The sequence below is a fragment of the Aphanomyces astaci genome, assembly GCF_000520075.1.
Source record: "Aphanomyces astaci strain APO3 unplaced genomic scaffold supercont1.11, whole genome shotgun sequence".
Taxonomy (NCBI): domain Eukaryota; phylum Oomycota; class Saprolegniomycetes; order Saprolegniales; family Verrucalvaceae; genus Aphanomyces; species Aphanomyces astaci.
In genome coordinates, this window is record NW_009798274.1 from 993,429 (window position 1) to 1,008,968 (window position 15,540).

The following is a 15,540-nucleotide window of genomic DNA, read 5'->3' on the forward strand; positions in this document are numbered from 1 at the left end:
CTTTCTGAAACCGAAATCCGCGCAAATCACGCATGCCCGCAGGAAGGGGCGGCGGCGGTAACCGGGGGCGGCGAGGGAATGGCGGCGGTAACCGAGGCGACAAAGACACTCTTCCTGGACGGTTTCGATCCATGTTGAGTCTATCCAGCATCGAGACGGTACTTGTTAAGGAACTCCACATGTGCTTGATTGGGATTGTGTCAGCGTCGACCACCAAGCGCAGGCTTTAACTCTACCCCGTGGTTGTGCATAGGACTCCAATCCATTGGGCAGTCTACTAAAGGTACATCGCTTTTTCACGAGCAAAGGAGTGGCGATCGACGACATGGGTTATGTTGTTGTATAGCCGTGTCTGTACTTTTACAAGTTCCTTCAACCCCTTGGAGACCGAAAGCTCGAACTGAACCTCCCCAACACGGCACTGTGCGAAATGGCGGAAGGCGGCAAAGAGGACTTGCTGTGGCTTACAACCGACGCCTCGGGACATGTCGTTCATGTTGATCGACCCATCACATGGAAGCGAAAGTTCGTCGCGGACGTGTCCGTTGCCAACGACGACGACGCGCGAACGAACGACGACACGGTGGTGGCGGTGCGCAAGGTGCCGTTCTCCAAGCCCCACGTTCCAGTCCAAAATCAAACAGTGGCCGTGGCAGAGCGAGATCTCGACCGCATTCTCAACGGCGACCCGAAACGTCTGTCGTACGGGGTGCAAAAGTACGTCCAATGTAGAGGAGCGCACGCGGCGCTCTACCGCGTGCAATGGACACGGGGCAGCACCAACAACACTGCCGTCAACATCGTCAACAAGTTGGTTTCCCATATTCCGTCATCCTTCGCCTTAACATGCTTGGTTCTTCATCACTGACAAATGGATGTCGTTGTAGCCTCAACATGTCGGATAGATCTGAGGCTTTGCGTACGAGCTACCCGACTATCGTTTTGACACGAATCGTTCGTTCATGTTGATGAAATAGGGGGCATTGGAGCCGCGCCGGTAGAAACCGACCCGTTCGAGATGGCGCTTCGAGATGCCGCCATCCTTGCGCGATTCACGTGCGTGTCCAGCGCCCCTACGTCGTTGCATGTCGACGACAACGTCATTCACACGTGGCCGCCCGATTTGCATGCTGCCAAACTGCGAGGTACGTACACCCATGGCTCTTTCTTGACCTTTGCTCGCCAACACACATTAGGTCGACCGATCGCGCCGGCTGTGGACGCGATTCAACGCATCGTCGCACACGCACAAACCCACATCCCCGCAGTCCAGTTCAACGACATGGAAGCCGATTTCGTCAAAGATGCAGCTGGCACGTGGTGGTGCCTCCAGGTCAAGTCATTTCGGTACGAGATGCGGGTACCGGGGGTCGTGGCGCTGCTCCGCGAGTCGAAATTGATCGACTCGCTCGTGCACGTCCCCAAGCTGTTGCGTCGACGGCCAACTCGATGCAATTTTCACGACGACGACAACGCTGACATCAGCACGACGGACATCGCCGCCATGCGTCAAGACAGCAGTGACGTTCACCCGCCATCCTCGGCTTGCTTTCTTTGCCACAACTCGTTCGACTTGACCGACGCCGACGCGCTTGGCTTGGTGCTCGACGACGACGACCAGCATGTGTCAATGGGAGCTGCCGCCACAAGTCGTGGCTACGCCATGACGTTCCACATGGTCAGTGACACCCTCACGAGCCTGCGACACCGCGGAGTGCACTTGTCATCTTGGGAAGCAAGTCTCCACCGCGCGACCAGCATCCCCGCGGCGTCGGAATGTCGCGTGTGCTTGGTATGCTACCAGATCTACAAGCACCAAGCAGCCGTGTGCGACACTGCGGCCGCCATTCACCGCTTCTTTGTTCCACCTCCCATCATGCCAACTTTGTTGGTGGACAGTGCCGGGCGACGGGCAAAGCACGACTCGATCTTGCAACGCATTGACGCGTTCCGTCAGGAGCGCGACCCGCATGACTATTCGATGCCAGAGGAAGAAGAATCCGCCGCCGACCACCTTCGCATCGTGCGAGGCCCCGACGTGGACCCGAACTGCCAGCAATTTTGTTTCTTTTTGCTCTTCCACGAGCTCCAAGACGTCCTCAGCAGAGACGACCCTACCAATTACCACTTGGAGTACCAACTCGGCCAAACGTTCAGTACGTTGTCGTTTGACGGACCCAAAGTACACACAGCCCATCGATGGCAGCTCTGCGAGGTAGGTTCACATATATACTTCATTCCCTTGTCATTTGGTGTACATTCTACGATCGAATGAGCTCACGTCGTACATGTATAGGCCCGTGCACATTACGCGGTAGCTACACCCGACGCGCTGCGAACCATGTGCCGAGACCACAAGATCCAGATCAAAATGAAAACGACGCACACGCACGCGTTTGAAGGGCACGCGGTGCTGTCGTTGAAACCGCTGCTGGGCCAAGCGTCGGCGGCGGCTGCTTCTATCGACAATGGCGGCGACCACGACGACGACGACGACAATGATCGGTTGCAAGGTCCGTCGCACTGCGGCGTACTCGTGCACGTGAAAACCCACAGCTTGGGCCTCCTCAAGCTCAAAGTCACGTTGGGCGTATTTGGAACGCACCAGCACGACTTCGCAGCGCTCCAAGGCGCCATCGCTGGCGTCGACTTTGTCCAGGAGCATCAAGTGTTCTGGCCCGATGTGTCGTACTATCAGCCGAGTATCGCCGTCCCCATTGAGTGGATGCCGCTGTTTGCCCCGCCCGACTTGTTTGGACTCAATGCCGAGGGCATTGCCGCCGTTGCTGGGTACGTACAGTCGTTCGTTGGCTTGGCTTTGGTGCTTCTTCAAAGTGATTCTATGGTCACCCCTCTTGACTTCTTGCGTAGTGACGGTATCAACACCCGCCGCCCGTCGCTCGCCCCTACTACTGCCATGACGACGGAGTCTTCACTCATGCATGACCTTCAGCGGCAACGGCGAGACTTGGAACTCCAAGCCCCGTTCTCAACGGTACATATCTATCTATATACATATCAACTACTTGTTCATGGCTGTGCGCGGTGTCGCAGATGCGGCGACTCGTGGGCCGAGTTGGAGGACACATCGACGTTGTCCCTACGTTCTTGGCGGCAACTCTGTTGCGAACCGTAAGCTATGGTTCATGGAAGTCGTCGAAATCTCCATCCGTGTCGTCTTGGCGAGCGCCCTCGTCGTACGCCTTGGCTCCATCGTGGACGCTGGATCAATTGTTCCGAGGCATCGTTAAAGACTCCAGACCCCTTCGACTCGAAGCGATCGCTCTCCTCGCGGAGCTCCTCTTTGTGCTCCTAGACACCCACTGCATCCCGTCCATGCTGCCCCTGTCCGACAGCCTCGAACCCCTCGTGTCTCCGTACTGGCTCCAGCAATCACCGACTAAAGTGCTGGCGTGGCTCACACCGCAAGACGCGCCATCGTCCTGCCCTTCCCAGCACCGCATCCTGTGGAACCGAGCGGTCCGGCGGTGTCACCTCGCCGGGTTCACAGCGCACCCCGATGCCGCCTTTCTCGCCACTCACGAATGGCCGTCCAGTGTGCACATGAGTGCCGCCGACGTCGCGGCGCACAAGAAACGCCTGCGCACGCGCTTGAGGCTGCTACTGCTCATGCACTTGTTTGAGCGCATCGAAGCGTACGATTCAGGGTACATGGACATGGGCGAATTTCGATGCTTGCCACAGGTACCGACCCCCACCAGGCTCAATCCAAAGCGCCAATCTCGTGTGTTTCTCTATAAATCATGGTTCTACTCCTCACGACGGGCGTTGTATAGCAATTGCAGCAACAGGCTGATGCCGCCAACGCCGCGGACGCCAAAGCGACGGCTGGCGGGGCGACGGGTTCCCACTTGATCGCGTGGGACTCTGCCCTTCGAAGGCAGTGGACGACGGCGGTCACAGAAACCACCCGCGACCTGGTGGCAAGTGCCCATTTTCAAGACGCGTTTGCCGGGTTTGACCAGTTTGGCAGCGGCGGCATTGGATTTCGAGGTATACATCTTGATCAAAACAATACTAACGCGTCATATGGGGGAATAGAGTTTTGGGAACTCGCCGAACGTGGAAACGTGTCGCCTTTGATGTGTTGTGCATCAGCAAAGACGAGCCCCGGCTTGTGTCTTCGCCATGGCGTGGTGGCCCCCATACTTGTGAGGGATGCCGTGTGCGCCCAGTGCGATGCAGAGGTACAATATGGAGGCTGTACGTGCACTTTGTTGCCTAAGATATGAATGCCGTGGATCCACAACATGTCTTGTACTAGTATAATGAATGGAACACCCCACCCACCACCTACCTATAACATGGTGTGGATAGTACATTGCGATGGAGGACTACGACGACGACGCCCAGCCGCCCCAAGCGATGGAGCTCGGACGATCCAATTCAGTCATGTCAGACGCATCGTTTGTGTCGCCATCTTTGGGTGTTTCCCATCGTCCCGACGACGAGTACGAAGGACGAGCTGGTTCGTTTGAAGATGAAGACAAGTTGTACCCGTCGTCGCGGCAGTACTCGTACTTTCAATCGATGGAGGCGTCGTCGATGACCAAAGACTTTCAAGACAAGGTGCAGACGCGCATTCGGCAACGCTATCGCAGTGTCGAACGCGTGCCCGACGACCTCAACCCCCACACGCTGGCCGCAATCTTGACCAGATTGGAAGCCGCCGAGCGCGACGCCAAAACCACATACTTCTGTGTCCACGCTTCGATGCCGCGCCTGCCGACAAATCACGACCACCCTCCGCCACATACTACTGATGACAATTATGATGCCCAGCGTGAAGACCATCACAAGGCGGCTGCATTACGGGTGCTGCGTCGGCGGGAGCGGCTTCGTCCCCTGGCGCACCATCCGCCCAAGAAGACAGTCCACCCGACGCAGCAACAGGTCGCCATGGACCGCCTCCACGCTGTGCCCAAGTCCCGCCGAAAGCGCGAGTCCTACGCCGCGCTCCTGCAGAAGGAACTGCACCTGCAGCTTCGACCCCCCGACGACCTCCTCGACCGCATAGGTCGACATCAACGCAAAAAGAAAGCGGTATAGTTCTCTTGTCGATTGACGATTGGTCTAAGTGTTTGTTCCTTGAGTAGCTGGACAACCACGTAGTGCATGCATTGAAGGCCATTCACACCACGTTGGGTGCACGACACGGACGCGCCACAGGATGATTGACGATGAAGGGTACTTACTACTGTAGTATGATGTACATATGTACAGTAGTATGCTGTTATTGTCATTGTTTGCCTCCCAAATGCCCAAGTCTTTGGTGAACATGCAAAACCAACTGTTATCACGTGTGTCTTACAGCTCGACTTGACGCTGCTTGACTGTGAGTTCCATGCGGCGTTCTTTGAGTGCCGACATTTCGTTTCGGATTTCGTTGCGGCGCTTGTTGAGCTGCTCCAGAACTTTGCCCTCCTAATTACAAAACATCCAGTCATATCTGTGACAGAGTCACACTCGTACGGGCTTGGTCGCAAACGACTTGATCACGTTCTCTTGCTCCGACTTGAGCGACGAGAGCTTGGAATCCACGTCTGCCAACGACGTTTCCACCTACTCGGGTTTCAAAATCACCCTCCAAACACATATATATATATATCACTACCTTGAGCTTGGACTGCAGACGCAGATCCGACTTCTTCTCGACGACCTGGTTGAACATTTCCTTGCGCTCTTCTTCGATCGCGAGCCGATGCTGCTTGACAGCGTCCACCTTGGCATGCAATTTCGTCAGCTTGTCCACCATCTCCTCGAGCTCCTTGGCCGCGGGGTCCTGCGCCGTGCCCGCGGCCGCGGCTTGCTCCTGCTGCTCCAGCCGCAGCTTGGCCGCCTGGATCGCCGCCGTCAGCGACTTGTTGTCGCGCTTGTAGCGAATACGCGCGGTCGCCAAAGCCTTGGCCTTTTCTTCCAATGCTTGATTGGCCGCTTGCATTTCCGCGTTGATAGCTCGTTGGTCGTCGTTCTAATATATATAATACCATTATATATATATCACCATCCACCACGGTGGAGGGATTGACAAGAGGGTCGCGGTCGTACCGCCAAGATATCCTTCTCCGTCTACGAATCAACAACACTCGTCCATGAGACACAGGGAGGGGGGTTGTTTGTCGAGATTAGAACCAAGAATACTATGTGATATTTACCGCTTCTTTGCGAAGTTTCTCGACCACGCGGGTCAGTTCCACCGCGTTCGTCTGCAACACGTCGTGCTCCGCCTTCACTTTACGATATTGGTCGATGAGAAGCGCGAGTTTTCGCTGCTGCAGAGCCACTTCCTTTGCTTTCTTCTGATGTTTCAGCCGCAGCGCTTGTTCTTGCGCCGCCGACTTTTCCGATGCTTCTTTAATGCGTTCCTAATTATATTGCGTATTACCACCACATCTGCCAAAAACCATTTGGAGGCAAACAAGCAGTTTGATTGGCTAAAAATACGAATGAATGTTGCAATATGATTGGCTGTAAATCACAAAATACCTCTGAACATAATATATACATCGTCACGGGTTGGACGATTCACTTTTGAGTAAAACCCCAAGAGATGCAAAAGCCAAACAATTGATAATGCTGGTAAAAGTGGACATGAATTCCGTACGTACTTCGAGGTTGGCCGTCTTTTCACGGATAGCTTCGTCGGTCGGCGCTGCACTCGTTTCGCTGGCATTCACAAGCCACGACAACGAGTTCAAGTCGCCAATGTTGTTGTAGTCCTTGGTGAAGTCCTTGCCGGCGCGCGCGGCAAAGCGGAACCCAGACTGCTTCTTCTGCGCGGTGCGGGAGAACGGGTCATCGTTGTCTTCGTCCATGAGTCTACACCAACAAGAACACGCTCAGTGGTCATGCTTGGTGACGAACGACGCGTACGTGGTGTCAGCGTCGCCACTCCACGCGTCGTTCGCGGCATCGCCTCCTTCGGCGGAGTTGTCGTCGCGGCGCTTCCAGTAACGAATGTGCCTCCGCCGACGCACGCAATCGTTGGGATGCTTGGTGGCATGCGAGAGTTCGTCGCGCGAGAGTTTCAACACGTCCGTCCAGTCTGCGCCGTACGTCCACCCGTCCTTGTCGACACTGGCCCAGTTGGACATGTCCACTTCCCACGCGCTGGTCCATTCGCACTCGTCGTCCAATGCGATCGTCGGAAACACGTCGTCGCCGACACCGACCACGGCGCGGTCGTCACCGTATCGCTTTGGATCGATGCTCGGTCGAAGCACAGTCCCGTCCACCCGGTCGTACTCGTACACATACTCCGACATTTGGCCGTCACGGTTCACCTTTTCCGGCTGCTGCTTTGGAACAGGACCGGGGGCGGCCGCGGACACACCCAACGTCGACCCGAGCTTTGACGCGGCCGAGAGGATGCCCCCCAGGCGAGACACGGCTGCCGACGCCGTGGATCCCGAGGGTGGGCCGATCGCAGATGCAAATCCAGTGGCGCTAGCCTTGGCATCGTTGTTCGATCCAGCATTAAGGTACCTGCCGAATGCACTCATGACGACGATGACACCAACCTTGCCCTTGTGTAGCCAAAGTCCGAATTGGTATCCGGATATCGACTTGCATTTACATACATATCCGGATATAGACAGTTCTTCACAACTTTTTGTTGCATCAAATGGGAAATTCCCAAGGGTCGCGATCTTTGGACTCCTGAAAGCGGCAGCTCCAAAACCTTCTCCAGTTGCTCGTGGAAACTAAGCCGAGTTGAGAAACTAGCGAGGTTTTCGACTCGTTGTGCATGTTATTCCCACTTCACAATGTGGCGGTGAACGCGCCTTGCTTGCCGCGCTGTCGTGGGTCGTTCCTGAACTTCTGGGTGCAGTGCAAGTCGTCGGGACATGAAATTACCCCCTGAACGTGCCTCTGCTCCCTCTCGTCGGCGCTATCAGCGCAGGAAACCTTCGTTCATCCACCTACCCCCCGAAGCAGCACCGACGCACGATTATGTTGTTGTTGGTCCGACTACTTCCGCTTTACTGGACCTCCAAACCTGCTTCGTGGCGCCGACAGCGGACATGGCGGCATTCGACGGCAGCCCCGCGATGATAGACCAGATCTTATGTCCGGTGCTGTCCCATCGTGTACTACGAGACGTTGCCGTGGTGTCTTAACAACCCGTGAAGGACGCAGCAGCCGTCGTCCAGGGGCATCAACCACACAATTCTCCAGATCGCCAATCTACTGTTTGGCGGCGTCGGGGCCTCCGGCAAGTTCCCGAGAAACCTGTCTTGCACAAGCTTATGGGACTGGATACTTTCTCCAACGGTACTTCGTCCAGTTCACTTTGCATCACCACCACGCCCCTTCCCCGTGCCCTCGGTGATACGGATGGTGGGTCGCCGTCGTCGCAACATCTCAAGTCGTGGAAGCTGCTAGAAGTGTTGTTAGCCCCTAGTAGAAGTACGAGTTGACCATATAAGTAGATGTAGTAGTTGGATGAGTATGACGACACAAGAGTGTTTGTTTTGGAGCTAGTTTGCAAAGGATTAGAACGACGAAGTTGATCAAGTACATAACGTTTAGCGGGGTGATCACCATGACCTCAGACCTGGCACAGTAGGTTTTGCATGGTCAAGGAGTGTAGGGCCACCTCTTGCATTTGAATAGGCCAAGTATGTTAAGATGAGAGGCATCGCCAACGACAAAAGCAGTGTCCACTACTGCCCGTCAACAAAATTGAGATATTTCCACCGAAGTTCGAAGTAATTCAACTAATCATTTCCGATGAATGGGCAAATTCGAAGTAGCAAGTGTCCCTGAAAATCCGTCGTACACTGTAGTACTTACTACTAGTACTGTACTACCACGACACTACCGCATAAAGAAAAATCACAATTGGTCTTATCCAAACAACGAGCTAAAGTCTGTAAAGCCCGAATCGTCGCACTTTTCCATGGCGGGTTTTCTGTCGGCGATCTCTTGTTGCTTTCGATGGCGGCGGTACCACGATGCTTCGACGGACGCTGGGATCGGCTCGGCGTCCGGCGCGTCGAGGCGCGCTTTGAGCTCGGCGGTGATAGCCACAAGCGCCTCGTGGGTGTGCCCGAGGCCAATCTGCTCGCGCAAGTCCGTGTGCACCTTGAGTTCTTGAAACAAAATCTTAAACAAGTGCGCGCGCAGAAACTTGTCGGGCGGCGGATACTGCTTGGCCAGTTCCAAATACTCGATCGCCAAGTCAATCTAGTGTCAAGCTAGGCATATTGACTGTATGCGATGTGAAGTGTATTACCTGGCGGAGCGGCACTCCATGTGGATCGCGGTCGTTGGCAAAGAGCGCCGGGCGTTCCAGGATGCCCTCGGAAGACATGACGCCTTCCACGCTGGTCTCGTCGAGGCACCGCTGGACGTCGGCGTCGGTTTCGATGCCGCCGTTTGCAAACACTGGGATCGGTAACGCCTTCTTAAGACGTGCGATGGCGTTCCAATCGCATTCCCGAACCAACTACAACTTGATTTGAAACGTCGTCGCAGAAATGCCAAGATGCAGCAGTATGACGTTTGAAACAATATCGCAGAAGCTTCTACCGGACGTACGTACGTACATGCTTGTTCATTTCTTTGGTTCGGCCGTGCACGACAAGCCAGCAGCATCCGGCGTCAATGAGCATGTTGGCAAACGCGAGCGTGTCTTCGTACTTGGGCAAGAGGCGGATCTTGCATGCCACCGGCACGGACAAGTTGGAGCTGAGTTTGGACACGATCGCGCGCACGACGTCGGGCTCGTGCATGAGGAACGCGCCGTACCGACCTTTCTTGGCAATGCCTTGCGGACAGCCCAGGTTGAGGTCGACGGCGTCGCAATGACCTTCCACGTAACGGGCGGCGTTCAACACGACGTCGGGGTTGTTGCCGCAAAACTGGACAAACAACGGCCGGTCCGTAGCTTCGACTTGCCACGCGGTCTCTCTGTATGTGGCGTCTTCGTGAAACATACGCGCATGGAACATGGGCGTGTAGCAAAGGTCTGCGCCGTACTTGCGTGTGAGCATGCGGAAGGCCAACTCGGACTGGTCCACCATCGGTGCCACAATGCGCTTCGGCTGGTGGAGGTCATTATACAGCTTCCAGCCTCGTTCAACTGCGAGCTCTCGCACTGAAGGAGTAGATGAAGAAGATTCGGTGGTCGCAGAGGTAGTGAGGGTAGCCATGGATCGACGAGGAGTGAAGGAGACGCGGCGGAGTGCAGAGAGCGGCTTGGTATGGCACATCAACTTAGCGCGGCGAATGGTGGTTGCAACACCATTATCGCTTTATCCGGATGATTGAGTGCCGCTGATTGGCTGCTTGGTCAAACCCGAGATTATTTAAATAACGTGAATTTGTATGGAGGATTTGTTATTATAATGGCTTCATTTTAAGAGTTATAATAAGTGGAACCTGTATAATCCGATCTTGCATATTCGTGATCCCCTCGGAGAATAATGTCTCGCAGCGCTCTTACCCGAGTGGAGATGCAGCAAGCTCTCGCAAGCCGTGCCACCGCCACCACGAATCCTATGGTCCATGCGATATACCCAGGCACGGCGATGATGCAAGTCCCTGTGGATCCATACTACGTGGAAGAAGCCCGCAGGGTGAAGGAAAACCAACTCCCCATGTACGTCGTTTCAACCCAAGTTTGATGGGTGGTGGACGTGTAAGATGTCTTGCTCATGTGATGATATGATGTAGTCATGGGAACCAAACAACGTACAACTTTAACACACTGCTGTACGACAACGTGATGAACTCCGACTACTTTCGAAAGCTCTAGTACGAACCTCCATGATCAGGGCCTTCCACATCAACATGCTGTACTCACGCTTGGTTGTAGTGAGCTGGCGACGTACCACGAAGTAGTCGACGAAATCTACTACCGTGTGGATCATGCAGGTACATGGAATGGTACCCAAACACAAATGTGTCGTTTGACCCCGTTTCCTGCGCTTCTTAGAACCGTGGGCCGCGGGCACGTCGCGGATTCCATCGACTTGCTTTTGCTTGCTTATGAAGTTCTGTACGATGCGTCTAACCGTGAACCAAATGCAAGGACTCCTCAAGCACGTGGTATGACGCGTTTCTTTCCTCGTCGTGATCCTCCCGTGACAAGTCTCCCATAGGACTCGCCGTTCATTCGATGCGTGGGCTTTTTGTATCTCCGATACACATGCGACCCCGAGTTGCTTTGGGAATGGTACGAACCCTTCCTCGACGACGAAGAAGAGTTCAACGCATCGTCCAACGATGCCATCCTCACGTAAGTAGTTCGTTCATCACCTCTCGCCATGAGTTGCCTCGAGATGCAGTTGAGAGAGCCTATCGCGACCAATACATACAAGGTTCACGGGATCATTCTCTCTCTCTTCTTTTGGAATGGTACGACTTCTGTTGCTGTCGTGTAGCACCATGGGGGCTTGGATTCGGTCCTTGCTGGAAGACCTCAACTACTTCAACACGATCTTGCCGCGCATTCCCAAGAAGATTCAGGACGGGATCAAAGTCAAGGTTATATATATATATTATCATGATAACTATATGGTGGTTTGTATGGGTAGCTGTTGTTACACGGCCAAAAGAAGCAACGCCAAGCAGCCAACCTTGCGATTGTCGAGTATTTGGTCAAAGGCACCAAGGTCAAAGCCATGTACACGGACGAAGACCACCCTCCTGCGGTACATATATATATATATATATATATATATATATCTTGCTTATGTTTGCACCAGAAAATGATATATATATATATAATCTGCTTGTATTTGCATCGCAATATATATATCTTGTTGTGTTTGCACCAGAAAATATTATATATATATGTCTGCTTGTATTTGCATCGCAATATATATATCTTGCTTGTGTTTGCACCAGAAAATATAATATATATATGTGTGTGTGTGTCTGCTTGTATTCGCATCGCAATATATATATATCTTGTTTGTGTTTGCACCAGAAAATATTATATATACATGTATCTGCTTGCATTTGCATCGCAATATATATATATATATGTATATATTATATCACTGCTTCTGTTTGCCCTTTGAATGCATGACATGTCATCGTGACATATCTCACTATTCTAGATGTACGACGCCGTGATTGACGAAGTGGACGATGTCACACACGAGTACTGGGTATGTCATCCACGCTTCAATTGAATATGTGACATGGGCATGTTCCAGGTGACGTTTCCAGAGTACGGCAACACTGAAAAAGTGTCATTGGGGGACATTGCATTTGAAAAGCCGGCGCCGCCTCCGTCAAAGTCCAAGCGATCTCGGTCCATCTCGCGGTCGAGGGACCGGCACCACCACCGCAGTAGCCGACGCCGCGATCGGTCGACGTCTCGGCCTCGCGACCGCCATCGCAGCAGCCGCCGGTCGCCGTCGGAGGAGCGCTCGCGGCACCGCCATCATCGCCATGCCCGCCGTGGGTCGTCGCGTTCCCGCAGTCGAAGCCGCGAGCGCAAGTACGTTGTTGTCATGACAAGGATGAGACGGGACGATGATCATGTAGGGATGCGTCGGGAGCGTTGACAGACGACTTGATGGCCCAAGTACGGGAACAAGAGCGGCGCAAGGCGGAAGCCGTGGGCAAGGACTACGCCGCGCGGCCGGCCAGCTACAAGGGGTCGCTGTCGTTGAAGCAAGATCGGTTCACGACTCGGAAGCGGTCGCGCAGTCCGGCCAAGCGCGACGTCGAGTTTGTCGAGTTGGAGAAACCAAAGGAAGGCACGTTGGCGACGACTTCGTCGCGACCGGTGCAGATGTCGCGGGAGGCAGAGGAACGCCGACGCAAACTCGTGGAAACGTACGGCGATGCCGCGTCCAAGAGTAAGCCGGCGATGTCATCGTCGTCGTTCGCTTAGTAGACCAACGTTCGATGGTAACGCACGAGATAAGAGACGACTGTTCATGTTGACTAGTATGCGATTATTCAACCGTGACGAATTCGTCTTCGGCCAATTCACCGGACGCCTTGATCGTCACCGTCTGGGACGGCGTGCCCGAGCCCGCGCCGACCGATTCCACGGCCTTGACCACGTCCAACCCGCTGATCACGCGACCAAATACAACGTGACGACCATCCAACCACGACGTCTTGACGGTGCAGATGAAGAATTGCGAACCGTTCGTGTTCGGGCCGGCGTTGGCCATGGACAACGTGCCTGGGCCTTCGTGCTTGAGCTTGAAGTTTTCATCTTCAAACTTTTCGCCGTAGATGGATTCGCCGCCGGTGCCGGTGCCGTGGGTAAAGTCACCGCCTTGGATCATGAAGTCCGGGATGATGCGATGGAACGTGCTGTCCTTGTACCACAACGCCTTGCCGGTCTTGCCGAGGCCCTTCTCGCCCGTGCACAACGCTCGGAAGTTTTCCACCGTCTTCGGGACAGACTTCCCGTACAAGCCCATGACGATACGTCCGGCATTGTGGCCTCCGATGGAGATGTCAAAATACACTTGGTGAGTGATCTTTGGGCCCGCCGCGGCCACCACGGACACGAACGCCAGGAGCGTCACGAACAATGCTTTGAATGACATCTTGGCTGTCAAAATGCAAATGAAGATCCTTCCACCACACCACACGTGGCTTTCTAGTTCCCTGTAAAGTGCGGTATTGGATGGCCAACTTGGATTGGCTGAATATTTCGAAAAACGTACTTAATTAAACATGGGTATTTCTAATCACTCAAACTTCAACATTCACATCAACGCAAACGTCGATGTTCAACAGTGTAAACTGTAAATTACGACGAGAAGACGAATGGAACCGAAGAAAAGAGCGTCCAGCATTGACTGCGCTCTTATGACGAGTGATAACTTTATAACTCGCTTGGTACATTCCAATATAACGAGAGGTTCTGGTGATTTGCCTGGGTTTTACCTGACTGTGAATCGATGGAAATAACGTCCTTTTAGTGGTTAGGGTTAACTTAAAAACCACTGGTTAAACAGTAAAAGCAAATCGACTTTCTTGTTGATGGGCGGGGGCCATGGGCGATTTCAAAAGCGTACTTTAACGAGTGTATCATAGAAACTCCCTATTAATAAGATCGCACTTAACGCAAGCACTTCTGGATGGTGTCCCCCTCATCGTGCAATTTCGCTCGCCCTTCCCCCCCTCACCATGGAGCAACCGTCTGTCGTTGAGCACGTTGACCAGCACGACCACCACGGCCACGCCCAAGCGGCGGCGTTTGCGAGAGAGTATGAGCAAGCGCTGCTTCAAGACGACGGGCCGTTGAAAGACGACAAGTTCAAGCTCGCAGTCCAGAGCCTCTTCGTGTGTGAGTGCGGCAAGCACATCGTGAATGCCAACGAGTACAACATTGCGCGCCACAAGTCCAGCAAGCGCCATGCCGAGGCTCTGTCCAACAGCGACTCGGAATTCTTCATCTGCGAATGCGGAAAGCGCCTACTACGATCGCAGAAGGAGAACGAGGACAACATGGCACAGCACCGCGCAAGTCGCAAGCACATCCAAGCCATGGCCAAAAAGCAGAAGCTAGTCCACGTACGTTCGGGCATCTATCTACATCTGTTATGATCTTGAACATGTAGACGGACTTGTGCTTGCCAGGAAGGCCCGACGACACGGTAGAAATGGACAAGCGTTTGGACGACCACTCATATGTATATCCCATAGGTGTGGTCGTCCACGTTGCAATCCCTACGTAGCCAGTACGACCTCCCTTCACAATACCTTGGATTCTCATGGGGATGTTGCAGTGTCTTCAGCCTCGAGCTGATCAAAGAAGCCGAAGACGAACTCATGCGTGGGCTATCGTCGCTGGAACAAGAGTACCAGGTACACACGACGATATATATGTCGCCAGAATCCCATTCTAGGAATGACAAACTTTTCATGTAGCGCACGAGTTCCCTCTTGATGACGGTGGAGAAGTCCCAACATGTAGGTCCTCCATCCATGCTCATGATAATGGCGGTAGTGTCATGGGTCGATGGTAGAAAGCGCACCAAAAAGCCGAAAAGCTGCAGAGTGAGAACATGGCGATCAAGGCGTCCGTGGCGGCAGTGCTCCAAGCGCGGGACCAAGTAATGTGTTTGACGTTGGTCGTACATATCGAGTGAAAAACGAACTACATTGACGCAGGAGATGAAGATCCTAAAGAACATTGCCGACATGCATTGATATCCGGCCCTTTCACCAAGGATAACAACGCCGCCGGCCGCCACCGCTGACGATGCTCTCGACGAGGATACCCCGCGGTCCACGTTGATTCTTTTGTGAAAGGAGTACAAGTCCGACCAGTTCGTTGGGCTGCCATTCTACAGTCTCGCATATGTGCCAACATACACATTCTTCGCATGTGTATATATATAATATATATACCCACACTTATGGTAAAACGTCCATGCATCATTGTGCCCAGTGCTAGTCATGAGGAATGCTGACACTCAATAACTTTTCGAAATATGCCCAGTAAGTACTACAAAGTACTTCGAAGTACAAAGTAGTACCAGTGTACTATTAATAGGTACGAAGTACTAATATTACGTATTAATAGTA

At 53.5% G+C, this 15,540-nt stretch overlaps 6 protein-coding genes across 15 annotated transcripts; 3 read left to right on the forward strand and 3 right to left on the reverse strand.

The window, feature by feature from the left end:
• Window positions 1-10: 10 nt before the first annotated feature.
• Window positions 11-5,514, forward strand: H257_05984 (hypothetical protein). Of its 4 annotated transcripts, none has more exons than XM_009831030.1 (13): window positions 11-158; window positions 254-283; window positions 347-810; window positions 888-919; window positions 978-1,145; window positions 1,197-2,215; window positions 2,297-2,790; window positions 2,872-2,995; window positions 3,055-3,705; window positions 3,798-4,014; window positions 4,063-4,224; window positions 4,339-5,064; window positions 5,118-5,514. In XM_009831030.1, the coding sequence occupies exons 1-12, from the start codon at window positions 33-35 to the stop codon at window positions 4,497-4,499; spliced, it is 3,648 nt and encodes a 1,215-aa protein (XP_009829332.1). In that variant the 5' UTR covers window positions 11-32; the 3' UTR covers window positions 4,500-5,064; window positions 5,118-5,514. The 4 variants fall into 4 exon arrangements, with proteins under 4 accessions (XP_009829332.1, XP_009829329.1, XP_009829330.1 ...); XM_009831027.1 differs by having other exon boundaries at window positions 4,063-4,208; XM_009831028.1 differs by lacking the exons at window positions 11-158; window positions 254-283 and having other exon boundaries at window positions 312-810.
• Window positions 5,162-7,556, reverse strand: H257_05985. Of its 2 annotated transcripts, XM_009831031.1 has the most exons (7): window positions 6,895-7,556; window positions 6,630-6,840; window positions 6,177-6,386; window positions 6,070-6,090; window positions 5,636-5,992; window positions 5,494-5,583; window positions 5,162-5,445 (listed from the first exon to the last, which is right to left on the reverse strand). In XM_009831031.1, exons 1-7 carry the CDS (start codon window positions 7,521-7,523, stop codon window positions 5,329-5,331), a joined length of 1,635 nt encoding a protein of 544 aa, XP_009829333.1. In that variant the 5' UTR covers window positions 7,524-7,556; the 3' UTR covers window positions 5,162-5,328. The 2 variants fall into 2 exon arrangements, with proteins under 2 accessions (XP_009829333.1, XP_009829334.1); XM_009831032.1 differs by having other exon boundaries at window positions 5,162-5,583.
• A 1,289-nt stretch (window positions 7,557-8,845) lies between these two features.
• On the reverse strand, window positions 8,846-10,262 carry H257_05986 (hypothetical protein). The gene is made up of 3 exons (XM_009831033.1): window positions 9,573-10,262; window positions 9,260-9,472; window positions 8,846-9,210 (listed from the first exon to the last, which is right to left on the reverse strand). Exons 1-3 carry the CDS (start codon window positions 10,236-10,238, stop codon window positions 8,872-8,874), a joined length of 1,218 nt encoding a protein of 405 aa, XP_009829335.1. The 5' UTR covers window positions 10,239-10,262; the 3' UTR covers window positions 8,846-8,871.
• Window positions 10,263-10,423: 161 nt separating this feature from the next.
• On the forward strand, window positions 10,424-13,604 carry H257_05987. Of its 2 annotated transcripts, XM_009831034.1 has the most exons (10): window positions 10,424-10,627; window positions 10,702-10,782; window positions 10,844-10,902; window positions 10,964-11,076; window positions 11,130-11,266; window positions 11,412-11,514; window positions 11,565-11,681; window positions 12,093-12,143; window positions 12,192-12,478; window positions 12,526-13,604. In XM_009831034.1, the coding sequence occupies exons 1-10, from the start codon at window positions 10,452-10,454 to the stop codon at window positions 12,875-12,877; spliced, it is 1,476 nt and encodes a 491-aa protein (XP_009829336.1). In that variant the 5' UTR covers window positions 10,424-10,451; the 3' UTR covers window positions 12,878-13,604. The 2 variants fall into 2 exon arrangements, with proteins under 2 accessions (XP_009829336.1, XP_009829337.1); XM_009831035.1 differs by having other exon boundaries at window positions 12,192-13,604.
• Window positions 12,908-13,562, reverse strand: H257_05988 (peptidyl-prolyl cis-trans isomerase). Its single transcript, XM_009831036.1, has one exon. It carries the CDS (start codon window positions 13,548-13,550, stop codon window positions 12,942-12,944), a length of 609 nt encoding a protein of 202 aa, XP_009829338.1. The 5' UTR covers window positions 13,551-13,562; the 3' UTR covers window positions 12,908-12,941.
• A 505-nt stretch (window positions 13,605-14,109) lies between the features above and the next one.
• H257_05989 (hypothetical protein) lies at window positions 14,110-15,386 on the forward strand. 5 transcript variants are annotated; one of them, XM_009831041.1, is made up of 7 exons: window positions 14,110-14,523; window positions 14,571-14,606; window positions 14,656-14,690; window positions 14,739-14,817; window positions 14,881-14,922; window positions 14,979-15,065; window positions 15,124-15,386. In XM_009831041.1, exons 1-7 carry the CDS (start codon window positions 14,137-14,139, stop codon window positions 15,160-15,162), a joined length of 705 nt encoding a protein of 234 aa, XP_009829343.1. In that variant the 5' UTR covers window positions 14,110-14,136; the 3' UTR covers window positions 15,163-15,386. The 5 variants fall into 5 exon arrangements, with proteins under 5 accessions (XP_009829343.1, XP_009829339.1, XP_009829340.1 ...); XM_009831037.1 differs by having other exon boundaries at window positions 14,881-15,065; XM_009831038.1 differs by having other exon boundaries at window positions 14,979-15,386.
• The last annotated feature ends 154 nt before the right edge of the window (window positions 15,387-15,540 follow it).